Consider the following 25,431-nt stretch of genomic DNA (forward strand, 5'->3'; position numbering starts at 1 on the left):
TATCACCGTCTCGGATCAGTAATGAATCTGGGGATGGTGAGTTGTGCCCCCCATGGAATCAGCACAATAAAGGCCCCGAGTTCGACCAGGGTTGGAGTGCAAGGTGAGGCTGGTGGGGAGGCCTGATGAGGACAAGGGAATAATGAAGACAGAGGGCTGTGCAAAGAGGGAGGGGGTGGGTGAGTGGAAGGGAAGGTACTCACGATAGCAGGCAGAGGGCCTTGGAAATGGATGAAGAAGGTGAACAATGGAAGGCGGAGGGAAGCTAGATTCGGACAAGGCTGAGTGAAAATCTCACAGACAAGGGAACGCCATATCTTTTAGTGGAAGGGGATGCAGGAAGACTCCAGATACAGTGGGTAGAGAGCCAAATGAGGTAAGGGCACCTCCCAGGTGATGGGCTGGGGAGGAAGGTGGTGGGATTGAGGAACAGACTTCTTCTTGAGGGCGCGAGCCTTTTCCCTCTGGGCTGCCAACATCCTGCATTGGCCTGGTGAAGACAGGTGGACTAGAGAGAGTGATACGAGTGCACTGGACTGGTGTTTAAATATGGTGCCAGGACCTTCAAACCTGTCAGCTGATGGCGGGCTCAGAGAGGAACTCGCTTGTGAATAATTAATGACAATCCGAGCGCAGAACCTGGCACGGAATTCCACCATCCAGGCCAGTGGGAAAGGTGCCACCAGAGCTACCTGCTTTCAAAGCTGGCGAATTCTGCCCCCATGTTCCTAAAATACTTCAAAATATTCTCCTAACATTGGAATTCCCAGTTATGTGATGGTGCATCTCCAGGACAGAAGTTTTGGTTCTCAGAAGTTGGCGTTTCATGTATTGAGTGGGGGTCCTGATCCTTTCTCATCTCAGACACTGATTTTCTGGCAACAATTATATCTGGTCCTGAAAGGTTATTTTAGAAAGTTCCTTACAGGCCACCAATAGAGATCAAAGCCCTGGAGTTCCTTCCCTAGCAGCACTGTGACTGTACGTACACCACAGACACAGCAGTGGTTCAAGAGTAAGGGTGGCACAGTGGTAAGCATTGCTGCCTGACAGTGTCAGAGACCTGGTTAGATTCCCGGCTTGGGTCACTGTCTGTGTGAAGTTTATGCATTCTCCTCTTGTCTGTGTGGGTTTCCTCCAGGTGCTCTGGTTTCCTCCCACAGTCCAGAGATGTGCAGATTAGGTTGATTGGCCGTGCTAAATTGCCCCTTAGTGTCAAGAGGCACTAGCAGGGTAACTACGTGGGGCTATGGGGATAGGGCTGGGTGGGACTGTGTTCGGTGCAGACCTGATGGGCCTCCCCTGCACTGTAGGGATTCTATGGTTCTGAGAAGGCAGCTCACCACCACCTTCTGGAGGGCAGTGAGGGATTTGATTTGATTTATTATTGTCACATGTATTGCGATACAATGAAAAGTATTGTTTTTTGCACGCTATACAGACAGAGCATAGTGCTCATAGAGTGCGTATGGGAGAGGTAAAGGAGAGGGTGCAGAATATAGTGTTACAGTCGTAGCTAGGATGTAGAGAAAGAGCTGTGTAATATTTGGGGGGTCAACACTGGTTTAACCAGTGACACTTGCATCCCGTAAATGATTTTTTTTACGCAAGTTTAAATTCTCACCATAATGTTCAAAGATTCTCCACACTCGCCCACCCAGCACTTTCCAATCTCCCTAACTTTCTACAGATGTATCGCTGTTTGACATCAGTGTCCCACCACTTTTATCTGCTTGTGCATCCTCCGTTTCTGTTTCCCATTATTGCTGCTCAAATTCTCTCCTGAACCTTTCTGCCCAGCCATCTCTTATGTCCCTTCTAAGATTCTCCTTAAAGTTTATTTCTCTTAGAAACCTTTAGGCTGCTTGTTCTAATGTCTCTTGATGGCTTGGAGTCAAATGTTGCTGGATAATGCTTATATGACGGGTGTTAGAATTGTTTTTCTCTGTTGAAGGTGCTGTATAAATGCAAGTTTTTGGAAAGGATAATTTCTATTTAACATTATCCAAGTTGGAGTTGGCTAATCAGTAATCCTCCCATGAATGTTATTCAATTCTATTCCAGTTCTCTTTGAGAAAAATCTTTATTGTGTTTTTTTAATGGTAATTGAACTTCCTTGGAGAAACCAAATTGTAGATTAAGTTCCCAAGGAACACAATATAAATCAGGAGGTAGTGCTTAGATCTTAAGTTTTATTACGGGAGGCAGGACAAAAGATTGAGGCAGGTAAAACATTTAATCATTTTGAGACCCCACGAAAGACGACAGTGATGAGTCCTACACCATAGGATGTAGGGAGCAGGAAGAGAGATGTTACATGATATAATTGAAGGAGTGGTCATGTGAAGCTTAAGAGGATGACACGCTGTAGGAGTACTGACAAATAAAGAAAGTTGAAAAAGATAAATGAGAGCAAGCTAGATATGAAATGTTGTCTATCAACTATCTATTGTGCGGCATGGTGGCACAGTGGTTAGCACCACTGCCTTACAGCACCAGGGACCCGGGTTCGATTCACGGCTTGGGTCACTGTCTGTGCGGAGTCTGCACATTCTCCCTGTGTCTGCGTGAATTTCCTCTGGGTGCTTCCACTCCCTCCCACAATCTGAGAGATGATTAGATGTATTGGCCATGCTAAATTCTCCCTCGGTGTACTTGACCAGGTGTCTAGGGGATTTCCCAGTAACTTAACAGTGTTAATGTAAGCCTACTTGTGATACTAATAAGTAAACTTAACGTGTGCAAGAAAGGACATAGTTCTTGATTCTGTTGAGATGTGTTTGAGCCTTTCCAGATGTCAACGTGTTCAACTGCTTTTCCATTATTATTTCAGCTCTGATGCAGGGCTGACGGAATCATTGAGCTGTATGCTGGCATTTGTATTATCACAGCGGTTTTCTGTTGCTCAACAGCAGATTTGGAAACCCAAATGAAAAGTGCAGCAGCTGCACAGCCAATGACCCACACTGGCAATTGAACCTGCCTCCCTGGCGCTGTGATGCAGCAGTGCTAACCACTGTGCCACCCAAGTGTGTCACTGGGTGATGGCAAACTGGGTTAGTGGTTTAGTAGCGGGCTATAGAGAAGCTTAATAAAATAAATATAAAAGCACCTATAGATAGAACTTGGAGTTCGTGGAGCGCTAATGGATGTTGAGAAGAAGCAGGAAACTGAATTGATCAATCACTGAGGTATGAACGTACCTATTGAGGCTTAGATTGAAGGTTAAAACTGTTGGTTAATGAAGGAGTAAGAGAAAGTAGCTGTTGTTTAGGCTTTGAAGGAATAAGAACATTACAGAATATCAGTCTCTGGAATAAGATGCACCATAGAAAGCATCCTTTCTGGTTGAATCACAGCTTGGTATGGCACTTGCTCTGCCCAAGATCACAAGAAATTACAAAGGGTCGTGAATGTAGCCCAGCCCATCACGCAAGCCAGCCTCCCATCCATTGACTCTGTCTACACTTCCCGCTGTCTCAGAAAAGCAGCCAGCATAATCAAGGACCCCACGCACTCCGGACATTCTCTCTTCCACCTGCTTCCATCAGGAAAAAGATACAAAAGTCTGAGATTATGTACCAAGCAACTCAAGAACAACTTCTTCTCTGCTGCATCAGACTTTTGAATGGACTTACCGTATATTGAGCTGACCCAAGCTATGACTGTAATGCTACATTCTGCACCCTCTCCTTCCCTTCTCTATGAACGGCATGCTTTGTATTGTGTGCAAGAAACAGTACTTCACCTTGTATCCCAATAAACTTGAAAAAATGGGTGGCATCATGGCATAGTGGTTAGCACTGGTGCCTCACAGTGCCAGGGACTCGTGTTCAATTTCTGGCTTGGGTCACCTGTCTGTGTGGAGTTTGCACATTCTCCTTGTGTCTGCATGGGTTTCTTCTGGGTGCTCCGGTTTCCTCCCAGTCTAAAGATGTATGGGTTCTGTTGATTGGCCGTGGTAAATTGGCCCTTAGTATCAGGGGGATTAGCAGGCTACATATGCGGGGTTATGGGAACATGGGCTGGGTGAGATTGTGGTTGAATGGCCTCCGTCTGCACTGTAGGGATTCTTTGATTTGAGTTATTGTCGCACAGAATCAAACAAAATATCAGCCTCTGGAATAGGCATACAAGTCTCTACTTTATCAGGGATAAATAAAGTTTTGGTTTGAAGTCAGCAGAGGGAAAATATATCTTTCACCAGTCATGATTGCTATTAGAATTCTGATGTCATGAATAAACATTACAGTCAGTGATTGATTTTTCAAGCGGCTAACAGATTTAACTAAAGGTCATTCACACAATACTGTGAAAAGATGATTGGCTGATGACTTAGCTAAAGCAACAGGGAGAAACTAATCTAATTGGCATGGTGGTAAGAAATCATACTGAGGCAACGGTTTTATTAATGGCACTCAAATGTTTGCGCAGCAAATATTGTTCCACTTTGCTGTACTCCCGCCTGCGCAGTGATGAAGGGAACGTGCGACCAACAAGTTCAACAACTTTTCGATCGCCTGAGTGCGACCGCTTAGTTTCAGCAATCTCATCACTGCATTTAATGCTCTCATTTCTTTCTCAACGCAGCGCCGGTGAATATTCAGAAGGGCAAAAGTGGCTGGTCAGTCTCCACCGCAACCAATGTCTTCTGTAACTCCAGTAATAGTTTGTGTGCGTCTGCTGTCGGGTCAGGGGACTCCTCTTGCACATGTATGTGTTAATCACATGTTACATATGCGCGAATGCAGAACTAATATAAGTTGATCCACGAAAATAGCAAAGCAACACTGATAGAAACTAATTTTATGACCTGTGTCATTATTTTTCCTGCTCACAATTCAGAGTAAATTCTGGTGCTGTAAAAAGCCAGTCATAATGTTCTCAATGATAATTAGACAGAGAATGGCGAGATAAATAATGTGTTTTAGGTATATTTTTATACTTTTTTTTTTAAACGTTTGTTTGTTTTTGGAGTGGAAGAGAACAATGAGTAAATATGAAGTTTAGGCACTACTGATCATTATGCCCACTGTTTACAGTGGTTAGCATTGCTGCCACCCAGCACCAGGGACCCAGGTTCGGAATCACTGTCTGCATGTTTTCCCCATGTCTGCGTGGGGTTCCTCCCACAGTCTGAAGGATGTGCTGATTAGGTGCATTGGCCATGTTAAAGTTTCCCTCAGTGTACCCAAACAGGCACCAGAGTGTGGTGACTAGGGGGTTTTCGCAGAAACTTCATTGCAGTGTTGATGTAAGCCTACTTGTGACAGTAATAAATATTGGACACATGAAAAAATTTTTGTCTTTCGGTCATACATTAATGACCCAAAGTGCAGTAATTAAGCTGCCCAAAAGCCATAAGTGGTTTCATAAATAGTGAGCACTGATTGCTGTTTTAGTTTAATATATGCTTGAGATTTTCCTAAAACCATCTGTGACATAATTAGTTCATCAAATTTGAGTCAGTCAAAACTGGAAGAATGTTTTTACTTTTAAATCTCTCGCTGTCTCCATGAGTGTCTGGTCCCATGTCTGACTTGCTTTCTTGTGTTGCCCTCATTCTTGCTTTCTTGCCCTTGATCTCTGGCTTGCTCCAGATGTTGTACATTTTTTAAAAAAAGCACAAACAAAATATTGAATAACCAACACTAAGTTTGTTTGTGTTTCCCTGACTTCAAAAATAAAGTAAAATGCAATATGTAAACACAAACATGGGTGGGGTGGTGGGGATGAGACTGGCTGTATCGCTTTTTGAAAGAGCTGGCATGTACTTGGTGGGCTGAGTGGCCTCTTTCTGTACTGCTCTCTTCTGCGCTTCTAAGATTTAGAACAAGATTTCTAAAGCTTGAAGGAAACCCGCAGCCAAATGTTCTCTTGTGACTCACGAGTTTACAAACCATTAGCACATTCATCATTTTAAATTATTCTTACATTGTTTTTGTTCCTGCAACTGTATCAACTTCATTAAACATTAACTTTTACATGCAGTAACATTTAAAATACAGTTTATGGCATTCTTGAGTGTCTGCACCTGGATAGATAAAAGTTTATTCTCCAATCTGAAGTGCTGGCAGAATTAACATTAGGCCAACTCTGTTCCAGCTACCTGAATATCATAAGGGGAAAAAGTTGGTAAGGTGAGCAATCTAAACCCCTGATACTTTTTACTAAATCCAACACGTTAATCTTTGGGGAATTGTACCCATTAAGCTGACTGTTTAAAGTAAAACTTCATTTATTTATTAGTCACAAGTGTGGCTTACATTAACACTGCATTGAAGCCACAAACAGATGTCTTTTCTGTTCAGTGCACCGAACCAGCACGTCTTTCAGACTGTGGGAGGAAACTGGAGGGAACCCACGCAGACACGGGGAGAACGTGCAGACTCCGTACAGGCAGTGAGCCGAGCCAGAAATTGAACCTGGGTCTCTAGCTCTGTGAAGCAACAGTGCTAACCACTCTGCTACTGTGCCGCCCTGTTTCAGGGGGAAATAAATTAGATTAGTCTTCCACATGATGCAAGGTTTCGTATAAAGAAAATGCGAGTATTGTTGAATAAGTGACATAGTTTTATTTTAGAAATAGATTGCTGTCTAGATACCGGTGTCGTTACATCAAGGAGATTTAGAAGCTTTACTTGAAGATGATCGATTTCAAAAAGACTTGTTTTGAAAATACAATCCATTGCCAAGTGTTGTGGCAGAGTCTTTAAACATCTTCTGAAGTTGTGATTCCAAAAAAAAGTAGGGTCAAACAATGACGTGCTTCTTTTCTGGAATTAGTAATTCCTTCGCAGGGTGAAGAGATTTGAGATTTCTAATGTGTCAGTGATGTACTTAATTCTGAAGAACAAACGTGAGCACCAAGCATCTCTCTCTCCGGCTTGTATAAAATACTATTGTTTGTATTGGAAAATAATGTTCTAAAGAGTAGCAGCGATTTTTTTTTTCCCTTAAAGTCTGCTTGTATTTTGCAAACAACTCTGATTAAGGTCTTTGAAAAACTTGATCCATGAATACAGTCCCTGGGGAGTGCTTAAGGTCAGAACTACCCAGTTAGCTTTTGTATGGGGCATATTCAGTGGTATTATGTTACCAGTCGCCATGTGGCATCTTGTTAATGAAATGTGCGGGACGTTTGCATCCACACATGCCATACCCTGTTATATTGATAAATGCCTGATTTGCAACCAAGGGGAAAGTAGTGGGATTCTTTTCTAAAACCTGACAGAGTGATCAATTTGCCATGATTTTATATTCTCTCTTCCGGTGTGAGTCAAATTCCCAGATGTATAAAGGTGGTACTGCGTTGTACCAAATACAAGCTTTAACCAGTCCTTGGTATATTGCACTTTCAGGTTGAATCTGTACTGCATTTGATCTCCCTCTTATGAAGGCATGGTGGCACAGTGGCTAGTACTATTGCCTCACAGTGTCAGGGACCTCAGTTCAATTCCTGGCTTGTGTTACTGTCTGTGTAGAGTCTGCATGTTCTCCCCATGTCTGTATGGGTTTCCTCCGGCTGCTCTGGTTTCCTCCCAAGGTTCAAAGATGTGCAGGTTAGGTTGACTGGCCATGGTGAATTGCCCTAACAGGGTAAAAGCGGGGCTACAAGGAAAGGGCCTGGATAGGATTGTTGTCGGCACAGACTTGATGGGCCAATGGCCTCCTTCTGCATTTTAGGATTCTGTGGTTATTCTATATAGGATTCTATGATTCTAAGAAGCAAATGCAAGTATAGAGGAAGGGAAGGAGATAATGGGGTTGTTATTGTAATGAATATTTTATTCTATTTTTCTGCCCTGGGAAGACACTGGAGTGGCTGAAATTTGACCCCACATTCAGCCTCTTATCTTCTAGGCTGTGCATCGTGTTCATTGCCGCAGCAGCTGTCTAGCACGTGCCCTCGCATTGCTAAGCTCCCAGAGCCAGGCTAAATAGGGGCAGAGAATTTGACATGAACACAGACTTTTAATGAACCTTGAGGCTCTGAAATCTATCAGCATTTCAGAATATAACTTTCATAATTATCTTTTCTCCCCCACGAGTAAAACGCTTAAACATCGAAGATGGAAATTTTTAAATAAAATCAGTTTCATTTCAAACAAGGTTAGCCGGATTAATGCAATCATCTCGAAACTGAACAACAATTTTTTTTCATTTTCACCTCCCTGCAGTCTTATTAATGTTTAACGGTGTTTCATAAATGTGTGTGTGTGTGTGTGTGTGTGTGTGTGTTGCAATGCTGTAAACTCCAACATGGAAATCGTTTTGAATGTTGACTTATGGGCCTTATGGAACAACGGTGTCCAAGTTAAATAGTTTTGTTTTGTCAATCAGTGTCACTGTTGGCATACTTCTGATTCTCTTTCCAATATTTCAGTGGTGACACAGGGACACTGAGCCTTAACACATCGGCTGCTTCAGGATTACAAATTTGAAATGTCTTGTGAATTTTGGTTAGAAAGTTCTTTCATGGGTTTTTAAAGTGCCGTACCTTGCAGGATTTGATTTATTACTGTCATGTGTATTGGGATACAGTGAAAAGTATTGTTTCTTGCATGCAATACAGACAAAGCATTTCATTCATAGAGTACATAGGGGAGAAGGAAAGGAAAGGGAGTTGAAGTTCATTTTTTAAAAAAAGTTTATTTATTAGTCACAAGTACGTTAACACTGGAATGAAGTTACTGTGAAAATCCCCTAGTCGCCACATTCTGTTCGGCACACACTGAGGGAGAATTTAACATAGCCAATACACCTAACCAGTCTTTCTGACTGGAAGGGAACTGAAACGCCTGGCAGAAACCCATGCAGACATGGGCAGAATGTACAAACTCCACCCAGACAGTGACCCAAGCCGGGAATCGGACCTAGATCCTTGGTGCTGTGAGGCAGCAGTGCTAACCACTAAGCCACCGTGCGCAGAATATAGTGATATAGTCACAGGTAGGGTATAGAGAAAGATCAGTTTGGTATATAGTAGGCCCATTAAAAAGAAGTGATATGTGTCTTGCCAGTGCTTGTTTTTAATATGGGCAATTGTTCCAAGAGACCAATTTGAATGCACTTCACCCTTGTATTTTTTTTTAAGTTGTGTCTTTTTTTTAGAACTTATTTATTACAAACCACTTTTTACTTTCCATGCAGACTAGGTGTGAGATGGAGAAATATCTGTCTCCCCAGCCATTGCCAGCTCCAGAGGTGAAGAAATACAGAAGGGACAGTGCTTCAGTGGTGGATGAATTTTTCCAGGATGAAAGAAGCTCGCCATACAGCGTCAATATCAACGTGATTCTGCCCGACATCACTTACCTGCGAACTGGCCTTTGTAAGCCGCAAAGACCATCCATGCTTCAGCCCCATTCCGAGGCAGTTACGGCTTTCACACAGGCAAACAGAACACTTCCCACCCAGGCCTTGCCGGAGTTCACCAGCGTGTTTAACACGTCACAGTCACCGGACGTCAACCCCGTGTTCATTAAACAGGAGCTACCCTCTCCTGAAATACATCTGCCTGCATCTCCACAACAAGGTCAGCTGTACCAGCTACTGAGTTCCCCAGACTTGGTAAACGTTCCTGGTAACACTTCTCACGCACCAAGTAATGCATCATGTATGGGCAACCTTGCCAATGCTTCTGTGCCAACAGGAATGCCTGGCATGAACACGCTCGGCAGGGTGCACCAACAGGCAACATTGAAACATTTTCAGCCTATCTCAGCGGGCACGTTTACTGGGTCAACGTCCTTCTTCTCGCAACAGCCTACGTACCTGCCACCCTCGCCACCAAACTCTGAGCCTGGTAGCCCTGACAGGCAGCCAGAACTGCTGCAAAACATGACGCCACCCCCGTCGTATGCCGCATCTATGGCCTGCAAATTGGTGTCGCCCACTGGAGCCCATACTCTCCCGTCAACCCTGCAAGTAACACAACAGAGTGTGCCACCACCTCGATTCAACCGGAGAAATAATCCAGAACTGGAGAAGAGAAGGATCCATCATTGTGACTTTCCAGGTACGTGGTACAATTTTAAAAGGAATTACGTGTCAACTAGAGCGTAAAATACAGAAACAGCCTATTTGGTTTAACTAGTCTTTTCTAGTGCACATGCTCCACAAAAGCACCCTCCAACTCTAATTCATCATGGAACCCTATCAACAGATCCATCTATTTTTTTCTCTTATCTAGCATTCCCTTAAATTCATCGTTACAATTCACCTGAACTACTTGCGGTAGCGAGCTCCGTGTTCTTAACTACACAGTTGGTAAAGAACTTTCTCCTGAATTCCCTATTAGTCACCGGCTTATGACCTCAAGTTTTGGTCACGCCCACCTGGTAAAACATATTCTCTTAGAACGTGGCCAATAGTCATTAGCTTTATTTCAGAAGGGAGTGCTAAGTTAAAATGTAATCATTAAAACAGGATAGATGATCTAGAATCATAGCACACCTACAGTGTGGAAGGAAGCTATTTGGCCCCCCCCGCCATTGAGTTTGCACCGAGCACAATCCCACCCAAGCTCTATCCTTGTAACCTCATGTATTTGGCACGGTGGTTAGCACTGCTGCCTCACAGACCTGGGTTCAATTCCGGCCTCAGTTCACTGTCTGTGTGGAGTTTGCACATTCTCCCAATGTCTGCGTGGGTTTCCTCTGGGTGCTCCAGTTTCCTCCCACAGTCCAAAGATTAGGTTGATTGGCCATGCTAAATTGACCCTTGTGTCAGGGGGATTGGCAGGGTAAATATGTGGGGCTGTGGGAATGAGGTGGAATTGTTGTTGGTGCAGTCTTGATGGGTCGAATGGCTTCCTTCTGCACTGCAGGGATTCTACGATTCTATATTTACCTTGATAATCCCCCTGATGCTAAGGAGCAATTTAGCATGGCCAATTAATCTCACATCTTTGGACTGTGCAATCCTTTTCCAAATAATAATAGAAGTACCGTTGCTCTGGAAATTTGCTTGTTTAGCGTTGATGAGTTTCCTTTACAATTGGGCTTTTCATCAATAAAAGCTGGTTTTATTTTAATTTGATTTGAAAAGAATGATTTAGTAAATGGGAATCCTTTGAATTTAGGACAGTATGTCCACTGTACGGCTCAGTCCTGTTGTGAACACTTTGTGCATTGGACATTTTTGCTTGGATGTTGATTATACCTGATGTTGACTAGACAACAATCTGTTCACATTAGAATCCCTTTCAAAATCTGAGTGCAGCATTAAATAGCCAACAATGTGCCTGTGCCAATGTGCCTGTGCAACAATAGAGGTCAATTCTTTGACTTCCTGCCTTTTTCATTGGCATCAAAAGCCTCCTTGAAACCTATTTATGAAAATCATTTTTCTTTCTTGCCGCACCCAAGAAGGTTTCCCCAGCTTTTTGCCCTGTAAAGCATCCATTAATTTTATTATGCAAACAACTGCTTTCTAATGTTAGATATATAGCTGGATAACACTCTCAATTTATGTATCTGCAAGAACTGTATGGTGTGCGTATTGTTAGATATCAACACTTTTGACAGTCGATATCTTACAATGTGCAGACCATACAGTTCTTGCAGATATATCAATTGAGAGTGTTATCCAGCTATATAACTGTGTGTAGTAGTGCATTGATTGCTGGTGGGGTATGGTCATTCCTTGGCGTGAGGCTCAGATCATGAAGTGACAGGGGGCTGAGAGTTGGAGGATTTGTTGGATTGTAATACTGCCTTGGGTGGTAAGGGGCACTGGGGAACTGAAATTTGCTGAGATTCCTGCACTTACGTGGGTGTTTGTAAGGAAAGGCTTTTGCATCACAACTCCTGGTGCAGTTAGCATCCTTACTCTCATTGGCAGCTAAGGTATTTTTGTGGAAATGCTTCTTGTAAAGGGACATTCAAAAATGCCAAATTTCATAGCAATACCTTCTTACTGCTAGGGGACATGAGATTGAATAAGATCCCAATCCTATAATCAGATGGGCTGATCAGGCATGAGGATGTATCTAGGGTTGGTGAGGATGGTTACTATTGCTTGTAGACTTTCAAGATCTCCATAGAAGTGTTGGGGAAGGGATAAATCCACTGGTTATATTGCCATGATCCCAAAATACTAACTACATTTCAATCCTTACTAGTTCATAGAATCTACAGTGCAGAAGGAGACCATTTGGTCCATTGAGTCTGCACTGACAACTATCCCACCCAGGTCCCATTTCCACAATCCCATATATTTACCCTCCTAGTCCTCCTGACATTAAGGGACAATTTATCATGGCCAATCAACCTAACTTGCACATTTTTTGGATTCTGGGAGGAAACCGGAGCAGCCGGAGGAAACCCACGCTGATACGGGGAGAATGTGCAAACTCCACACAGACAGTGACCCAAGGCCGGTATTGGACCCCGGGTCCCTGGCGCAGTGAAGCAGCAGTGCTAACTACTGTGCTACCGTTGACTAAATAATTTTTCTTTTGGATCACCCATGGATTTTTTTTTGGTGACAATCCTACATTAAGACCCTTAGTTTTTGATCTCTCCTCATTGAGTTGTAACATGTTTACATCTATCCTAGCAAACCCATTAATCAGACCTCTGTTGAATTACTCAGTCAAAGTGCAAGTCATTTCATTTCCTGGGGCTCCTCTACAACTCATTTGAATTGATTGAGATGTTCAGAGGTTGCACCGTATGGAGTAAGGAATGGCAGTGAAGAATTTTGAGTTAGTCCTTGCAAGTTGCCAGAGCTGGTGGCTACAGCAGCTACAGCTCCCGTTCCCAAGACTTATGGCATCTTTGTGTGCATTGTAATGGCCAGGAACAGTATTGAGCAGAAGCAGGAGTTACGTGGAAAAAGATCTTGTCATGGATAGCTTGATCTAATAGTGTTAGCCTGGACTCCATTTCAGGCAGAAGAAATTGGGATTTGTTTGGATCATGAAATATGAAGATGGGAGCAGAACCTTTATGGGTAATAAAGGAGCAGAGTGGCGCAGGGGAAGCGTGCAGGGCCCATGACACAAAATCGATGGACCGAAACCATACTCTTGTCTACAAGATTATGAGCGACATGGACGGAGTGGATAGTCAGAAGCTTTTTTCCAGGATGGAAGAGTCAGTTACTGGGGGGCATGGTTTTAAGGTGCGAGTGGCAAGGTTTAAAGGAGATGTCCGCGGCAGATTAGAGGGCACAGCCTCAAGATAAAGGGGGGGGGGGCAGTTTAGAACAGAGTTGAGGAGGAACTTCTTCACTCAGAGGGTGGTGAATCTCTGGAATTGTCTGCCCGTTGAAGTGGTGGAGGCTACCTCACTAAATATATTTAAGACGCGGGTAGATTGGTTTTTGGTAGGCAAGGGGATTAAGGGTTATGGGGAGAGGGCGGGAAAGTGGAACTGAGCCACGACAGATCAGCCATGATCTTATTGAATGGCGGGGCAGGCTCGAAGGGCCAGATGGCCTACTCCTGCTCCTATTTCTTATGTTCTTATGTTCTAAAGTGGAACTGAGCCACTTCAGATCAGCCATGATCTTATTGAATGGCGGGGCAGGCTCGAAGGGCTAGATAGCCTACTCCTGCTCTTATTTCTGATGTTCTTATTTTTTACACATTGTAGTGGGTGCCTGGAACTTGTTGCTGGGGGAGGTAGTGGAAGCGGATACCGTAGTGACTTCTAAGGGGCGTTTGGACAAATACATGAATAGGATGAGAATAGAGGGATATGGTCCCCAGAACGGTAGGGGGTTTTAATAAAGTCAGGCAGCATTGTCACTGCAGGCTTGGTGGGCCAAAGGGCCTGTTCCTGCGCTGTAATTTTCTTTGTTCTTTAATGTGGAAGTTGGCAATGCGACTCAGCAGGTTTCTGATACCTGGAGTTATCTGAGTTCCTTCAGGTTTGCTCTCTTGTACAATTGTCTTCACTTACAGTGAACATAATTTATCTGGACTGTGAATTAAATGAAACAATAGTATTTATTTCTTCTAAGAAGCCAAATGTATTAAAGCTATTTAATTTGATTTCTTAAGGTGCACATTTCTTTATTTAAGTTGTCTATAGTTTCAGAAACAAAATTACCTTGACTTGATGCAGAATTCAGATTCATAGAATCCTTGCAGTGCAGAAGGAGGCCATTTGGCTCATCGATTCTGCGCCGACTCGCTAATGGACTATTTTACCCAGGCCCTCTTTCCCTCCCCTGTCCCCATAGCCCCACACGTTTCCCAAGGCTAATCCATTTAACGAATGCATCTCTGGAGGAAACCAGATCATCTGGAGGAAACCCTTGCAGACACGGGGGAACATGCAAACTCTAAACCGATAGTCACCCAAGGCCAGAACTGAACCCAGGTCCCTGACGCTGTGAGGCAGCAGTGCTAACCACTGTGCCACCATGCCACCCTATCAGTTGCAATCCACCTAGTACAGATTATCTGAAGTCTATTAGGTTGCTTATAAAGTGGAGCTCGTTGCTGCTTCTTGAACTTTTAATCTGAGTTTGTAACTCTTAATCCACCTGTTCGCAGTTTGACTAAATATTCTACACCAAAAATAATCAAAGTGACACATAAAATAAACCTGGAGAACATTGCCATGGTGTGTATAAAGGCATTTTGTTAAAGACTCAGAGCTGGATTTTCTCATCTCAACAAAGGACAAGGCCACATCAGGCAGGTGTAAATGGAGGCAAGCAGATTCTGTTTGCAGAAGTCCTGCAATCATTCCCACTGCCAGCTATATCAATCCATGTGGGATAAGGCTGCATGTCGCAGGATGTCATACAGAATGTCAGTTCCATTGCAGAAGCAGACATTTTAGGCTATCTGTTATTTTTATAGAGTCTGATTGACATTTGAAGGCAATGTGCTTTGTGACAGCTTAGTGATGTATGAACTATGAGAGAGCTCTTGCCTGTAGTCAGGAATCTATTGACAGCTAAATTTAATAGGTATTGAATGTCATAATATTATTTTAAATATATGTTTAAATATATTTCTAATATAGTGATTAGTGATGGGCTTTGTTCTGAAAAAGGTAAGTGATCACTAAATTGATCAGCACTGTGAAAGTGGAAAGGTGTGCAGTAGCATCACAGTACATTATCCAATGGATAAAGTGCTCTACTGCATTGAACTGTATTGGTACTCAGATTTGCCTGTGCTGTCTGTTCTCCATTGCTTTTTTTTCCCCCAATTGAATGGCAGCTCAGACATTTAGATTTTTAAAATTATTTCATAGGATGAGGCCCTCGCTGGCAAGGTCAGCATTTGTTGCCCATGCCTACTTGCCCTTGAGAAAGTGGTCATGAGTTCTGTTCTTGAACTGCTGGTAGAGGTGCACCCACAGTGCTGTTAGGAAGGAAGTTCCAGGATTTTGATCCCGTGATCATGAAGGAACAGCAATATAGTTCCATGTCCATATTGTGTGACATAGAGAGGATGTTGCACTTGATGATGTTCCTGCCACCATGTGTCACCTTTATTTCAGCTTGAGCAGATCTTTGATTTTTTAAAAGCTCTGGCAGCTTTGATTTTTTAGCTGTACAATGAAATCCATTATGAATAAGACTGCCCAATGTTATTCGAGAGCTCAAGTTCTGTACATAATGGACACTGGGTGAGTGGGCATGCGAAAATTTAGGCGGGATGGGTTTGGGTAAGTGGAGTGAAAGATGAGGGAGCGTAAGTGATGTGGAGAAGATGTAAGTGTTGGGGAACCTCACATGCCCTTCTACAGAACTGAGCTGATGTCCCAATGAATGGAGAAGGGTGTCCACACCTGGGCATCTTAACAACTGCCTGTCTCTGTGTCTGGCTCCATCCTATGAAGGAATGCAATTGTCATGAATCCAATCCGCCTCCAGCTCTGTGGTGGGGTGGGGGGAAGGAATATACTTTGGGTACATGTGGCTATGATGTGGATATGCTGGCGTTGGACTGGGGTAAACACAGTAAAAAGTCTGACAACACTAGGTTTAAGTCCAACCGATATATTTGATAGTACACTCACTAGCTTTCGGGGTTAGTCCCTTTGTCAGGTGAATGGAGAGTTGTGGCCTCAGACAGAGCATATAAAGCACAGACAGTTTACAGATTACTGATTAGAATGCTGAACTTGAACACTGCTGGACTTGAACAGCAGGTTAGGTGTAAAGATTCGCATTCTAATCAGTAATCTGTAAACTGTCTGTGCTTTATATGCTCTGTCGGAGGCCAGAACTCTCCAGTCACCTGACAAAGGGACTAACCCCGAAAGCTAGGGAATGTACTATCAAATAAATCGGTTGGACTTAAACCTGGTGTTGTCAGACTTCTTACATGTGGCTACACAGGAGGTGGGATTGTGATGCTGGTAAATGATCCAAGTGCCCATTCCCACCTGAGAGGTAGAATCCGGCTCTCAATCGTCTTGTCATCATGAAGCCCAGGTGAGTTCTGCTTTTATTGAACGTTGGTTAAATCAGCTATTGTTCTCCATAAAGAGTTCCATTATTTCAACAATTAAAAATACAATGTAGCCACCACCCTACATTCTCATCTGATAAAAATAAAGGAAATAAATTGTCTTTCTATAATGAAGTCGACACGGATGACTGGTTGCACCTCACTGGTTTATAAGGATTAGGTGTCTATTTTTCTAACTTTTTTAATCACCTTAAAATGTATTTGTACTATTTCAAGGTTGTAGGTGAAACCTGAGTTGTGTTTTGTCTTTCGTGTATGAGTGGCACTGCTGCCTCACAGTGCCAGGGACTTGGGTTCGATTCAAGGCTTGGGTCACTGTGTGTGGAGTGTGCATGTTTTCCTGTGTCTGCGTGAGTTTCCTCCCACAGTCCAAAAGACGTGCTGGTTAGGTACATTGGCCATGCTAAATTCTCCCTCAGTGTACCCGAACAGGTGCTGGGGTGTGGTGACTAGGGGATTTTCATAGTAATTTTATTGCAGTGTTAATGTAAGCCTACTTGTGACACTAACAAAATAAACTTGAACTTTAAACTTTTGATGCTTGCTGCCCTTCTCCTCTCTCCTCATCTGTCCTGGAGATGTGACTGCTGATCAGGTTTCTGTGGGTGCTGTTATCTTAATTTACCTTCATATCCAGCCAGTGCTCATATCTGAGTTTTGGAAAGAGGAACCAATCTCAATTGTACCATTGTTTGAGTGATCCATGTTCAACTCCTGCAATGGGGGCACTACATAATGATCACTAAGGGGATACTGTCTGTAACCACCCTGGTTTCTTAACCCACAAGTACTGAGGGCAGGAACTTGCTAATCAGGCAGGTTCCGATTATTCAGCAGAGGTTGTGGATTAACCTCTAAGTTTTTGTTTTTAAATGTGCCTGGCTAATTTTTGGTGGCCAGTGCAAGCAGTACTGAGGCCCAGTAGTAGGAGTTACTTGGAGGCAGTGGAGCATCTGTCAGTATCAGGGGCCTCATTTGGCCCGTGACCATCTGAGACATCCATCTCCAGCAATTCAACATTAAATATGTCAGCAGCCTTGCTATTTCCTGCTGGTATTACTTTTTAATTTTTGTCACCAAAGCAGCCTCCCATCCATTGACTCTGTCGATACTTCCCGCTACCTCGGCAAAGCAGTTAGCGTAATTAAGGACCCCACGCCATCTGGACATTCTGTTTTCCATCTTCTTCCTTTGGGAAAAAGATACGAACATCTGAGGTCACATACCAACCAACTCAAGAACAGTTTCTTGCCTGCTGCTGTCAGACTTTTCTATGGACTTACCTCGCACTAAGTTGATCTTTCTCTACACCCTAGCTATGACATAAGAACATAAGAACATAAGAAATAGGAGCAGGAGTAGGCCATCTAGCCCTTCGAGCCTGCCCCGCCATTCAATAAGATCATGGCTGATCTGTCGTGGCTCAGTTCCACTTTCCCGCCCTCTCCCCATAACCCTTAATCCCTTCTCTTATCAAAAACCCATCAACCCGCTTCTTAAAAATATTTAGCGAGGTAGCCTCCACCACTTCAACGGGCAGAGAATTCCAGAGATTCACCACCCTTTGAGTGAAGAAGTTCCTCCTCAACTCCGTTCTAAACCGCCTCCCCTTTATCTTGAGGCTGTGCCCCCTAGTCCTACTGTCTTTTTTGAGCGGGAAGAGTCTCTCCACCTCTATCCTATCCATCCCATTCATCATCTTATACGTCTCAATGAGATCTCCCCTCATTCTTCTAAACTCCAACGAGTACAAGCCTAGTTTATTCAGCCTCTCCTCATAGCTCAATCCCCTCAACTCCGGTATCAGCCTAGTAAACCTCCTCTGCACTCCCTCCAGGGCCAAAATATCCTTGCGCAGGTGCGGCGCCCAAAACTGCACACAGTACTCCAGCTGCGGCCTCACCAATGCCCTATACAGCTGCAGCAAGACCTCCCTACTTTTATATTCAATCCCCCTCGCTATGAAGGCCAGCATCCCATTCGCCTTCCTGACCACCTGCTGCACCTGCAAGCTGGGTTTTTGCGATTCAGCATTACGTTCTGCATTGTCTCATTCCTTTCTCTGTGAGCAGTATGTTTTGTCTGTATAGTGCGCAAGAAACAATACTTTTCACTGTATGTTAATACATGTAAGAATAATAAATCAAATCAAAAGTAATAACCAACCCCTGTTGTGCAGCCTGGGATGCTGACACAACAGGCAACCAAGTCAATGATTGTAAAGTTACGGTGCTATTTTAATTAGCACCATTAAGTGACTCCTTATTTAGGTTAATTACATATTTGATTTGATTTATCACTGTCACATGTATTAGTATACAGTGAAAAGTATTGTTTCTTGCACATTACACAAAGCATACAGTTCACAGAGAAGGAAAGGAGAGAGTGCAGAATGTAATGTTACAGTCATAGCTAGGGTGTAGAGAAAGATCAACTTAATGCGAGGTGGATCCATTCAAAAATCTGATGGCAGCCCGGAAGAAGTTGTTCTCGAGTTGGTTGGTACGTGACCTCAGACTTTTGTATCTTTTTCTCGACGGAAAAAGGTGGAAGAGAGAATGTCTGAGGTGCGTGAGATTCTTGATTATACAGGCTGCTTTTTCAAGATAGTGGGACATGTAGACGGAGTCAATGATGGGAGGCTGGTTTGTGTGATGAATTGGGTTTCATTCATAACCCTTTGTAGTACCTTCTCTGGGAAAATGTTCCCTGTTTGTTATGCCCATAAACTAAGTTCTTTGAGGTTCTTTGCTGCAGTTGTAAATGCGCCTAGTTTGGGGGCGTTTAAGAGATCCGTGGATAGGTTTATGGATGAAAAGGGATTGGTTTAGGTTAGAGGGTCATTGTTTTTTAACTGGTCGGCGCAACATCGTGGGCCGAAGGGCCTGTTCTGCGCTGTAATGTTCTATGTTCTGTGTTCTAAGTGTGTTCCCATTGTCACCCTGGCAGTGATCAGAGGTACCTCTGATCATTTTCCGAATTGATGTATTTTAGTTACTCACTAAGCCTCAGAGTTACTGGTTATGTTATAGCGCAACCCACCTTACTTTGGTGCAATATTTTTAAAGGAAAAATCATGTCACTTCTTGGGCCAAAGATGTGTTTTTGGAATTTTAATGAAAGAAGAAAGGGAATTTGGTGTAAAGATGAAAATTCTGGAAAAGGTACTCAGCAGGTCTGGCAGCATCAGAAAGATGGAGAAACGTTTATGGTCGGTGACCTATCAGCAGAGGCTGGATGAGGTTACAGATGGTCAGGATGGAGGGGTGGAGGGGGGGTATGGTCCTGATAGATATTGATTCCAATGATGGGGTTTTCTCTCCTTTCCTTCCCCTCTCCTTGATCCCAATCTCACTGGGGCCAGCGTGAAAGCTTTGCCAAGGTCAATGGATATTTAAACAGCTCATTGAACTTTACATCCCTGCTTTCGTCCTGATGTAAAAATATAGAAAATAGGCCCATCGGCGCTTCGCACGTGTTCTGCTTTCATTGTAACCATGGCAGATCATCCAACTCAGTAGCCTGATTCTCTCCTACCATCCCTATTCCCCACAATATCTTCGGGCAGTAAAATCCGTCTGTCTCCCTCTCACTGGAGTGTCTCTTCCTCCCCCTCGCCCCTCACTGGAGTGCCTACCTGCCCCTTTTCCCCTCGCCGGTTTGCCTGCCTCTCTCCCCCTTGCTGGAGTGCCTGCCTACATCCCCTTCTTTTAAAAATGTGCCTTTGAGTAACCAGCGAGGGTGAAATAAAAAGTGTAGGAAATTAGGAGGGAAGAAGGAATCACTCAAATGGCAAGATTTCTGCATAAAATAGTGCAGTAGAGTTTGGTTTTGGATTCGCATAAGAACATAAGAACATAAGAAATAGGAGCAGGAGTAGGCCATCTAGCCCTTCGAGCCTGCCCCGCCATTCAATAAGATCATGGCTGATCTGTCGTGGCTCAGTTCCACATTCCCGCCCTCTCCCCATAACCCTTAATCCCCTCTCTTATCAAAAACCCATCAACCCGCTTCTTAAAAATATTTAGCGAGGCAGCCTCCACCACTTCAACGGGCAGAGAATTCCAGAGATTCACCACCCTTTGAGTGAAGAAGTTCCTCCTCAACTCCGTTCTAAACCGCCTCCCCTTTATCTTGAGGCTGTGCCCCCTAGTCCTACTGTCTTTTTTGAGCGGGAAGAGTCTCTCCACCTCTATCCTATCCATCCCATTCATCATCTTATACGTCTCAATGAGATCTCCCCTCATTCTTCTAAACTCTAACGAGTACAAGCCTAGTTTATTCAGCCTCTCCTCATAGCTCAATCCCCTCAACTCCGGTATCAGCCTAGTAAACCTCCTCTGCACTCCCTCCAGGGCCAAAATATCCTTGTGCAGGTGCGGCGCCCAAAACTGCACACAGTACTCCAGCTGCGGCCTCACCAATGCCCTATACAGCTGCAGCAAGACCTCCCTACTTTTATATTCAATCCCCCTCGCTATGAAGGCCAGCATCCCATTCGCCTTCCTGACCACCTGCTGCACCTGCAAGCTGGGTTTTTGCGACTCATGCACAAGGACCCCGAGGTCCCTCTGCACCGTCGCCTGCTGCAGTTTTTCACCACGTAAGTAATAGTCCTTCCTACCATTCTTCCTACCAAAGTGGACCACCTCACACTTGCCAACATTAAATTCCATTTGCCATTTCCTGGCCCATTCGCCCAGCCTATCTAGATCCTTCTGCAGACTCTCCACACCCTCCACACAATTTGCCTTTCCCCCAATCTTGGTGTCATCAGCAAATTTCGACACCCTGCACTCGGTTCCCTCCTCCAGATCATCTATATAAATGGTAAATAGCTGAGGCCCCAGCACCGACCCCTGGGGCACCCCACTAGTCACCAACCGCCAATCCGAATAGCAATGATTGCCTGAATTGTTACTCCTTCGCCTCTTTATGATAGTGTCCCCATAATGATCAGGGTTAATTTGGTCATACAAGTCTGATTTGAGGTTCTGTACATGTAGTCATTATCTGCTGCTCCAACCAGGAAATTCTTTCCTTGCTTGCAGACTCTAATTAAAGGTGTTGTGCTGCCATTATATTTGCAGCAGAGGCGAACAGGTTTCACGTTGAACACTGAGGTTACAATGCAAGGGCTGGCATCATTGAATTGGAAGGTTTGAGTTGCTCTTTTATCAGAGCAGCATTCACAGGGGGAAACCTAATGCTACAGGCGCTCTTGAGAACCAGTCCCATTAGCTCTTGCTGCTTCGCTTCTCATCTTTCTGCAGTTACAGAGGACTAGTAAAACTCAAACAACTGAAGGGGAAAAGTAGACTTGCACTTGTTTCTCCTTTGTTGCTTTTTATTAGATTGCCAATTATATTTCTTTTGAAATTGTTATGAGCCACACTACCAGAAAAAAAATGTGGAATGCTTTGGAAAAGGTGCAAAGAAGGTTTACCAGGATGTTGCCTAGTCTGGGGATTGTTCGATTTGAGGAGAGGTTGGCTAAACTTGGGTTGTTTTCACTGGAAAGATGGAGGCTGAGGGACGATCCGATAGAAGTCTACAAAATTATTAGAGGCAGAGATAGAATGGATAGTCAGGGTGGAAGGCTCAACTACAAGAGGGCACAGGTTTAAGGTGAGAGGGGCCAAGTTTAGGGGGGGACGTGCAGGGCAAGTTTTTCTGTCACAGGGTGGTGGGTGCCTGGAACCCACTGCCAGTGGAAGTGGTGGAAGCAGGCACCTTGGCAAGGTGTACCTTGATAGACACATGAACGGGAGCTGAACAGAGGGCTGGAAACCGTGCCTTGGCGCAGACTTGGTGTGCCAAATGGGCTGTTCCTGTGCTTTTTTCTACTTTATAATGGATCTAATCAGCAAGGCTACGTGCATACATCAATAAAAGAGATTTGAGGTTGATTTGTTTGAATGTTTTGCCCCTCTGATTGCATTACCATTCAGTTGTAACGGAGAAAATGGACCCTTTTTTTTTTGACTCGATTATAACTGAACCACACCGTAACTGGAAATCATGTCATTAACTTTGAATTTTCCTTTAAGTAGAAGTGAAACTTTTTTCTGAATTAAAGGCCTTACAGATTGGAAATTACCTCAAAAAAAACCAAAAATAATTTGGGTCACAGGTCAGAGTGATCATTTGTTTAGATTTAAGTCTTTGTGGTAGTATTCTTAGCTCTGAGTGAAAGGTAGTGGGTGCGTTTCCTCACTTCAGACACATGGATACATAATCCAGGCTGACATTTTGGTGCTGTCCTGAGGGAATGTTGCACTGTTGGTGGAAGCACCTTTTGGATGAGATATTAACTTACGTCCCTCCTCTCAGGAGTGCTCCCTGATGCTCTGACCAGCCCATACCTCTGCAAAATGCTTTGGGCATCTTGAGGCTATGAAAGATTCTCTTATTTCATTTGCCTACATTAAACAGTGACAACATCTGAAATCTTGAAAGGCACTATTTTAAAAGCAAGCTTGTTCTTTTATTCTTAGTGTTTGCAGTGAACTAGCATAATCAATTTAAATGAGAGGTGTCTCCCATATCTCCGACTTGGGCTATGTAATAAAATCTCTCAGAAAACTGAGTTGAGTTCGTAATTTTTCTGTACCTGACTATGGAATGATACTTCGCATGCGCGGAGAAGATGGTTTGAATATATGCATCAAACTCACCATCAAAGTGCTGAAAGCAATATTGTCTGGTGCTCTTGTAAACATTGTTAATGGGCAGTCAATAGATGCACATGATAAAACTTGACAGGTGCTGTGCGATGACGATGGTGCTCTGGTAATTAAAAGTGCGCCATCGTATTTTTAGTATGTAACTGAAATATGTATTTCACTGTCTCTCACTCTGTTTCCTAGGTTGCTCTAAAGTGTATACCAAAAGCTCCCACTTAAAAGCACACCTGAGAACTCACACCGGTAAGAACTTTCTAAAAATACTATTTTTTTAGTATGTTATCTGATTACTTAAGTTTAAAATAGAGAAAGTTGGCAACTGAATGCATGTTGCTTTGATTTTGTTTGGCAGGTTATTTAAGGGCTGTACTCGTGCACGCTATTGCGACAGTGGGAAATTGAAAGCAATGCCAAAAATACTGATGGATTTTGAAAAAAATAATTTATGCGATGTGGACATCTCTGGCTAGGCTGACATTTACTACCCATCCCTAATTGCCCCTGAGAAGGTGATGAGCTGCTGCCTTGAATCGCTGCAATAATTGTGGTGTAGGCGCACACCTCTAATGATCTGATTTGATTTATTATTGTCACATTTTGATTTGATTTATTAGTGTCACACGTATTAGCAAACAGTGAAAAGTATTGTTTCTTGCGCGCGATACAGACAAAGCATACCATTCATAGAGAAGGCGAGGGCGCAGAATGTAGTGTCACAGTCCATAGCTAGGGTGTCGAGAAAGATCGACTTAATATCTGCAAACTTGTAAGAGATTGAATTAGAGCATTGTTTAAGAGTTAGAATAGAGTTTTAAAAACAAACAGCAAAGGTAATAGATAGAATTAGAAGGTACGCTGGGGACAGCTTGCAAGAAGTCGCCATTCTTGAGCGCTATCTTGAATTAATGCTGCTTGGGCAGGGGGCACGTACCAGTATTTGGACCCAGTAAAGGAATAGCGATTACAATTGCAAGTCAAGAGAATGAGCAACTTGGTGCAGCAGCACTCCACTTTGTTTTGGAATTGGTCTCATCCAGTGATGTGTAACTGCAAACGGACTAAATTCTTAAGGTTTTGGTCGGATGCACATGAGATGGGGATGGGAAGGACAAAAGGCAATGAGGAAATCGGATAGAGAGGCAGGCCTGAGAGGGTGTAGTCTGAGCTCAAATTCAACTGAAAACATTTGCTATATAAAAAAAGCAACTGGGTTGTTTGACTGTTTCTAGCCCCAGCAGGAATTAATATCTGAAAATGAGGAAACACTGAAAATTGCACCAGAGCCTGCACAAATATATTTGCGGTCTTCAATTAACAGCAGGGGCCTCACTGAAATATTTAACTTCCGCTTAAAGGATTTAAAAAAATTCATTCTCTTTGTTTAATACAGATTGGGCCATGTGATACATTCTTGGAATGGCTGACTGGATTTGATTCTTATGGGCGGGATTTTATGGCCTCACTCATCCCAAAACTGGGAAATCCCACCCAAGGTCAACAGACCTTCCCTTGCTCCGTCCCCTCACCTGCTCCGTTTCCAATGGCAGGTGGGCCAGTAAAATTCTGATGTATATGTCTACCCTATCAAATGCCTTCATAATTTTAAAGACCTTTATTGGGTCATGTCTCAATTGTTTTATTTCTAGGGTAAAGAGCCTTATGCCATCTCAGAGAAGTTGGCATGAAACATCTTTGGAGAGATGGTGGTATAGTGACAGTGTCACTGAACTAGTATCCCAGGGGTAATACTCTGGAGATGTGTACTCGAATGCCACCATGGCAACTGGTGGAATTTAAATTCAGTTAATAAAACCTGAAACATAAAGCTGGTTTTAGCAATACTCATTGATTTGCTGTAAAAACCCATCTGGTTCACTACTGGCAGCACGGTGGCACAGTAGTTAGCACTGCTGTCTCCTAGCACAGGGACCTGGATTCGATTCCTGGCTTGGCTCACTGTCTGTTCGGTGTCTACACATTCTCCCCATGTCTGCGTGGGTTTCCTCCCACAGTCCAAAAGACTGTGTTGGTTTGGTGCATTGTCCATGCTAAATTCTCTCTCCATGTACCCAAACAAGTGGTGGAATGCGGCAGCTAGGGGATTTTCACAGTAACTGCATTGCAGTGTTAGTGTAAGCCTAATTGTGACTAATAAATACACTTCAAATAAACTTAACTAATATGCTTTTAGGGAAGGAAATCTGCCACATTTGCCTGCTCTGGCCTACATGTGACTTCAGATCCATGGTAATGGTTGACTGTTTCGTGCTTGACAAGTCACTCAGCAATGAGGGA

The 25,431-nt window shown here is 43.5% G+C and overlaps 1 protein-coding gene across 6 annotated transcripts in view; it reads left to right on the plus strand.

The window, feature by feature from the left end:
* The window catches only part of klf5a (Kruppel like factor 5a), a 53,911-nt gene that overhangs the window by 5,938 nt on the left and 22,542 nt on the right, over positions 1 to 25,431 (plus strand). For 4 of the 6 annotated variants that reach the window (XM_080198101.1, XM_080198102.1, XM_080198103.1 and 1 more), the window contains exons 2-3: positions 9,154 to 10,021; positions 23,320 to 23,379. In XM_080198101.1, coding sequence (XP_080054227.1) covers positions 9,154 to 10,021; positions 23,320 to 23,379 — 928 coding nt within the window. Of the gene's footprint in view, positions 1 to 6,080; positions 6,141 to 9,153; positions 10,022 to 23,319; positions 23,380 to 25,431 lie in introns of those variants that run through there. The other 2 variants (XM_080198105.1, XM_080198106.1) reach the window with 2 other exon arrangements.

Source organism: Carcharhinus amblyrhynchos, chromosome 10 (genome assembly GCF_965287045.1).
Source record: "Carcharhinus amblyrhynchos chromosome 10, sCarAmb.v2.hapA, whole genome shotgun sequence".
Lineage (NCBI taxonomy): Eukaryota > Metazoa > Chordata > Chondrichthyes > Carcharhiniformes > Carcharhinidae > Carcharhinus > Carcharhinus amblyrhynchos.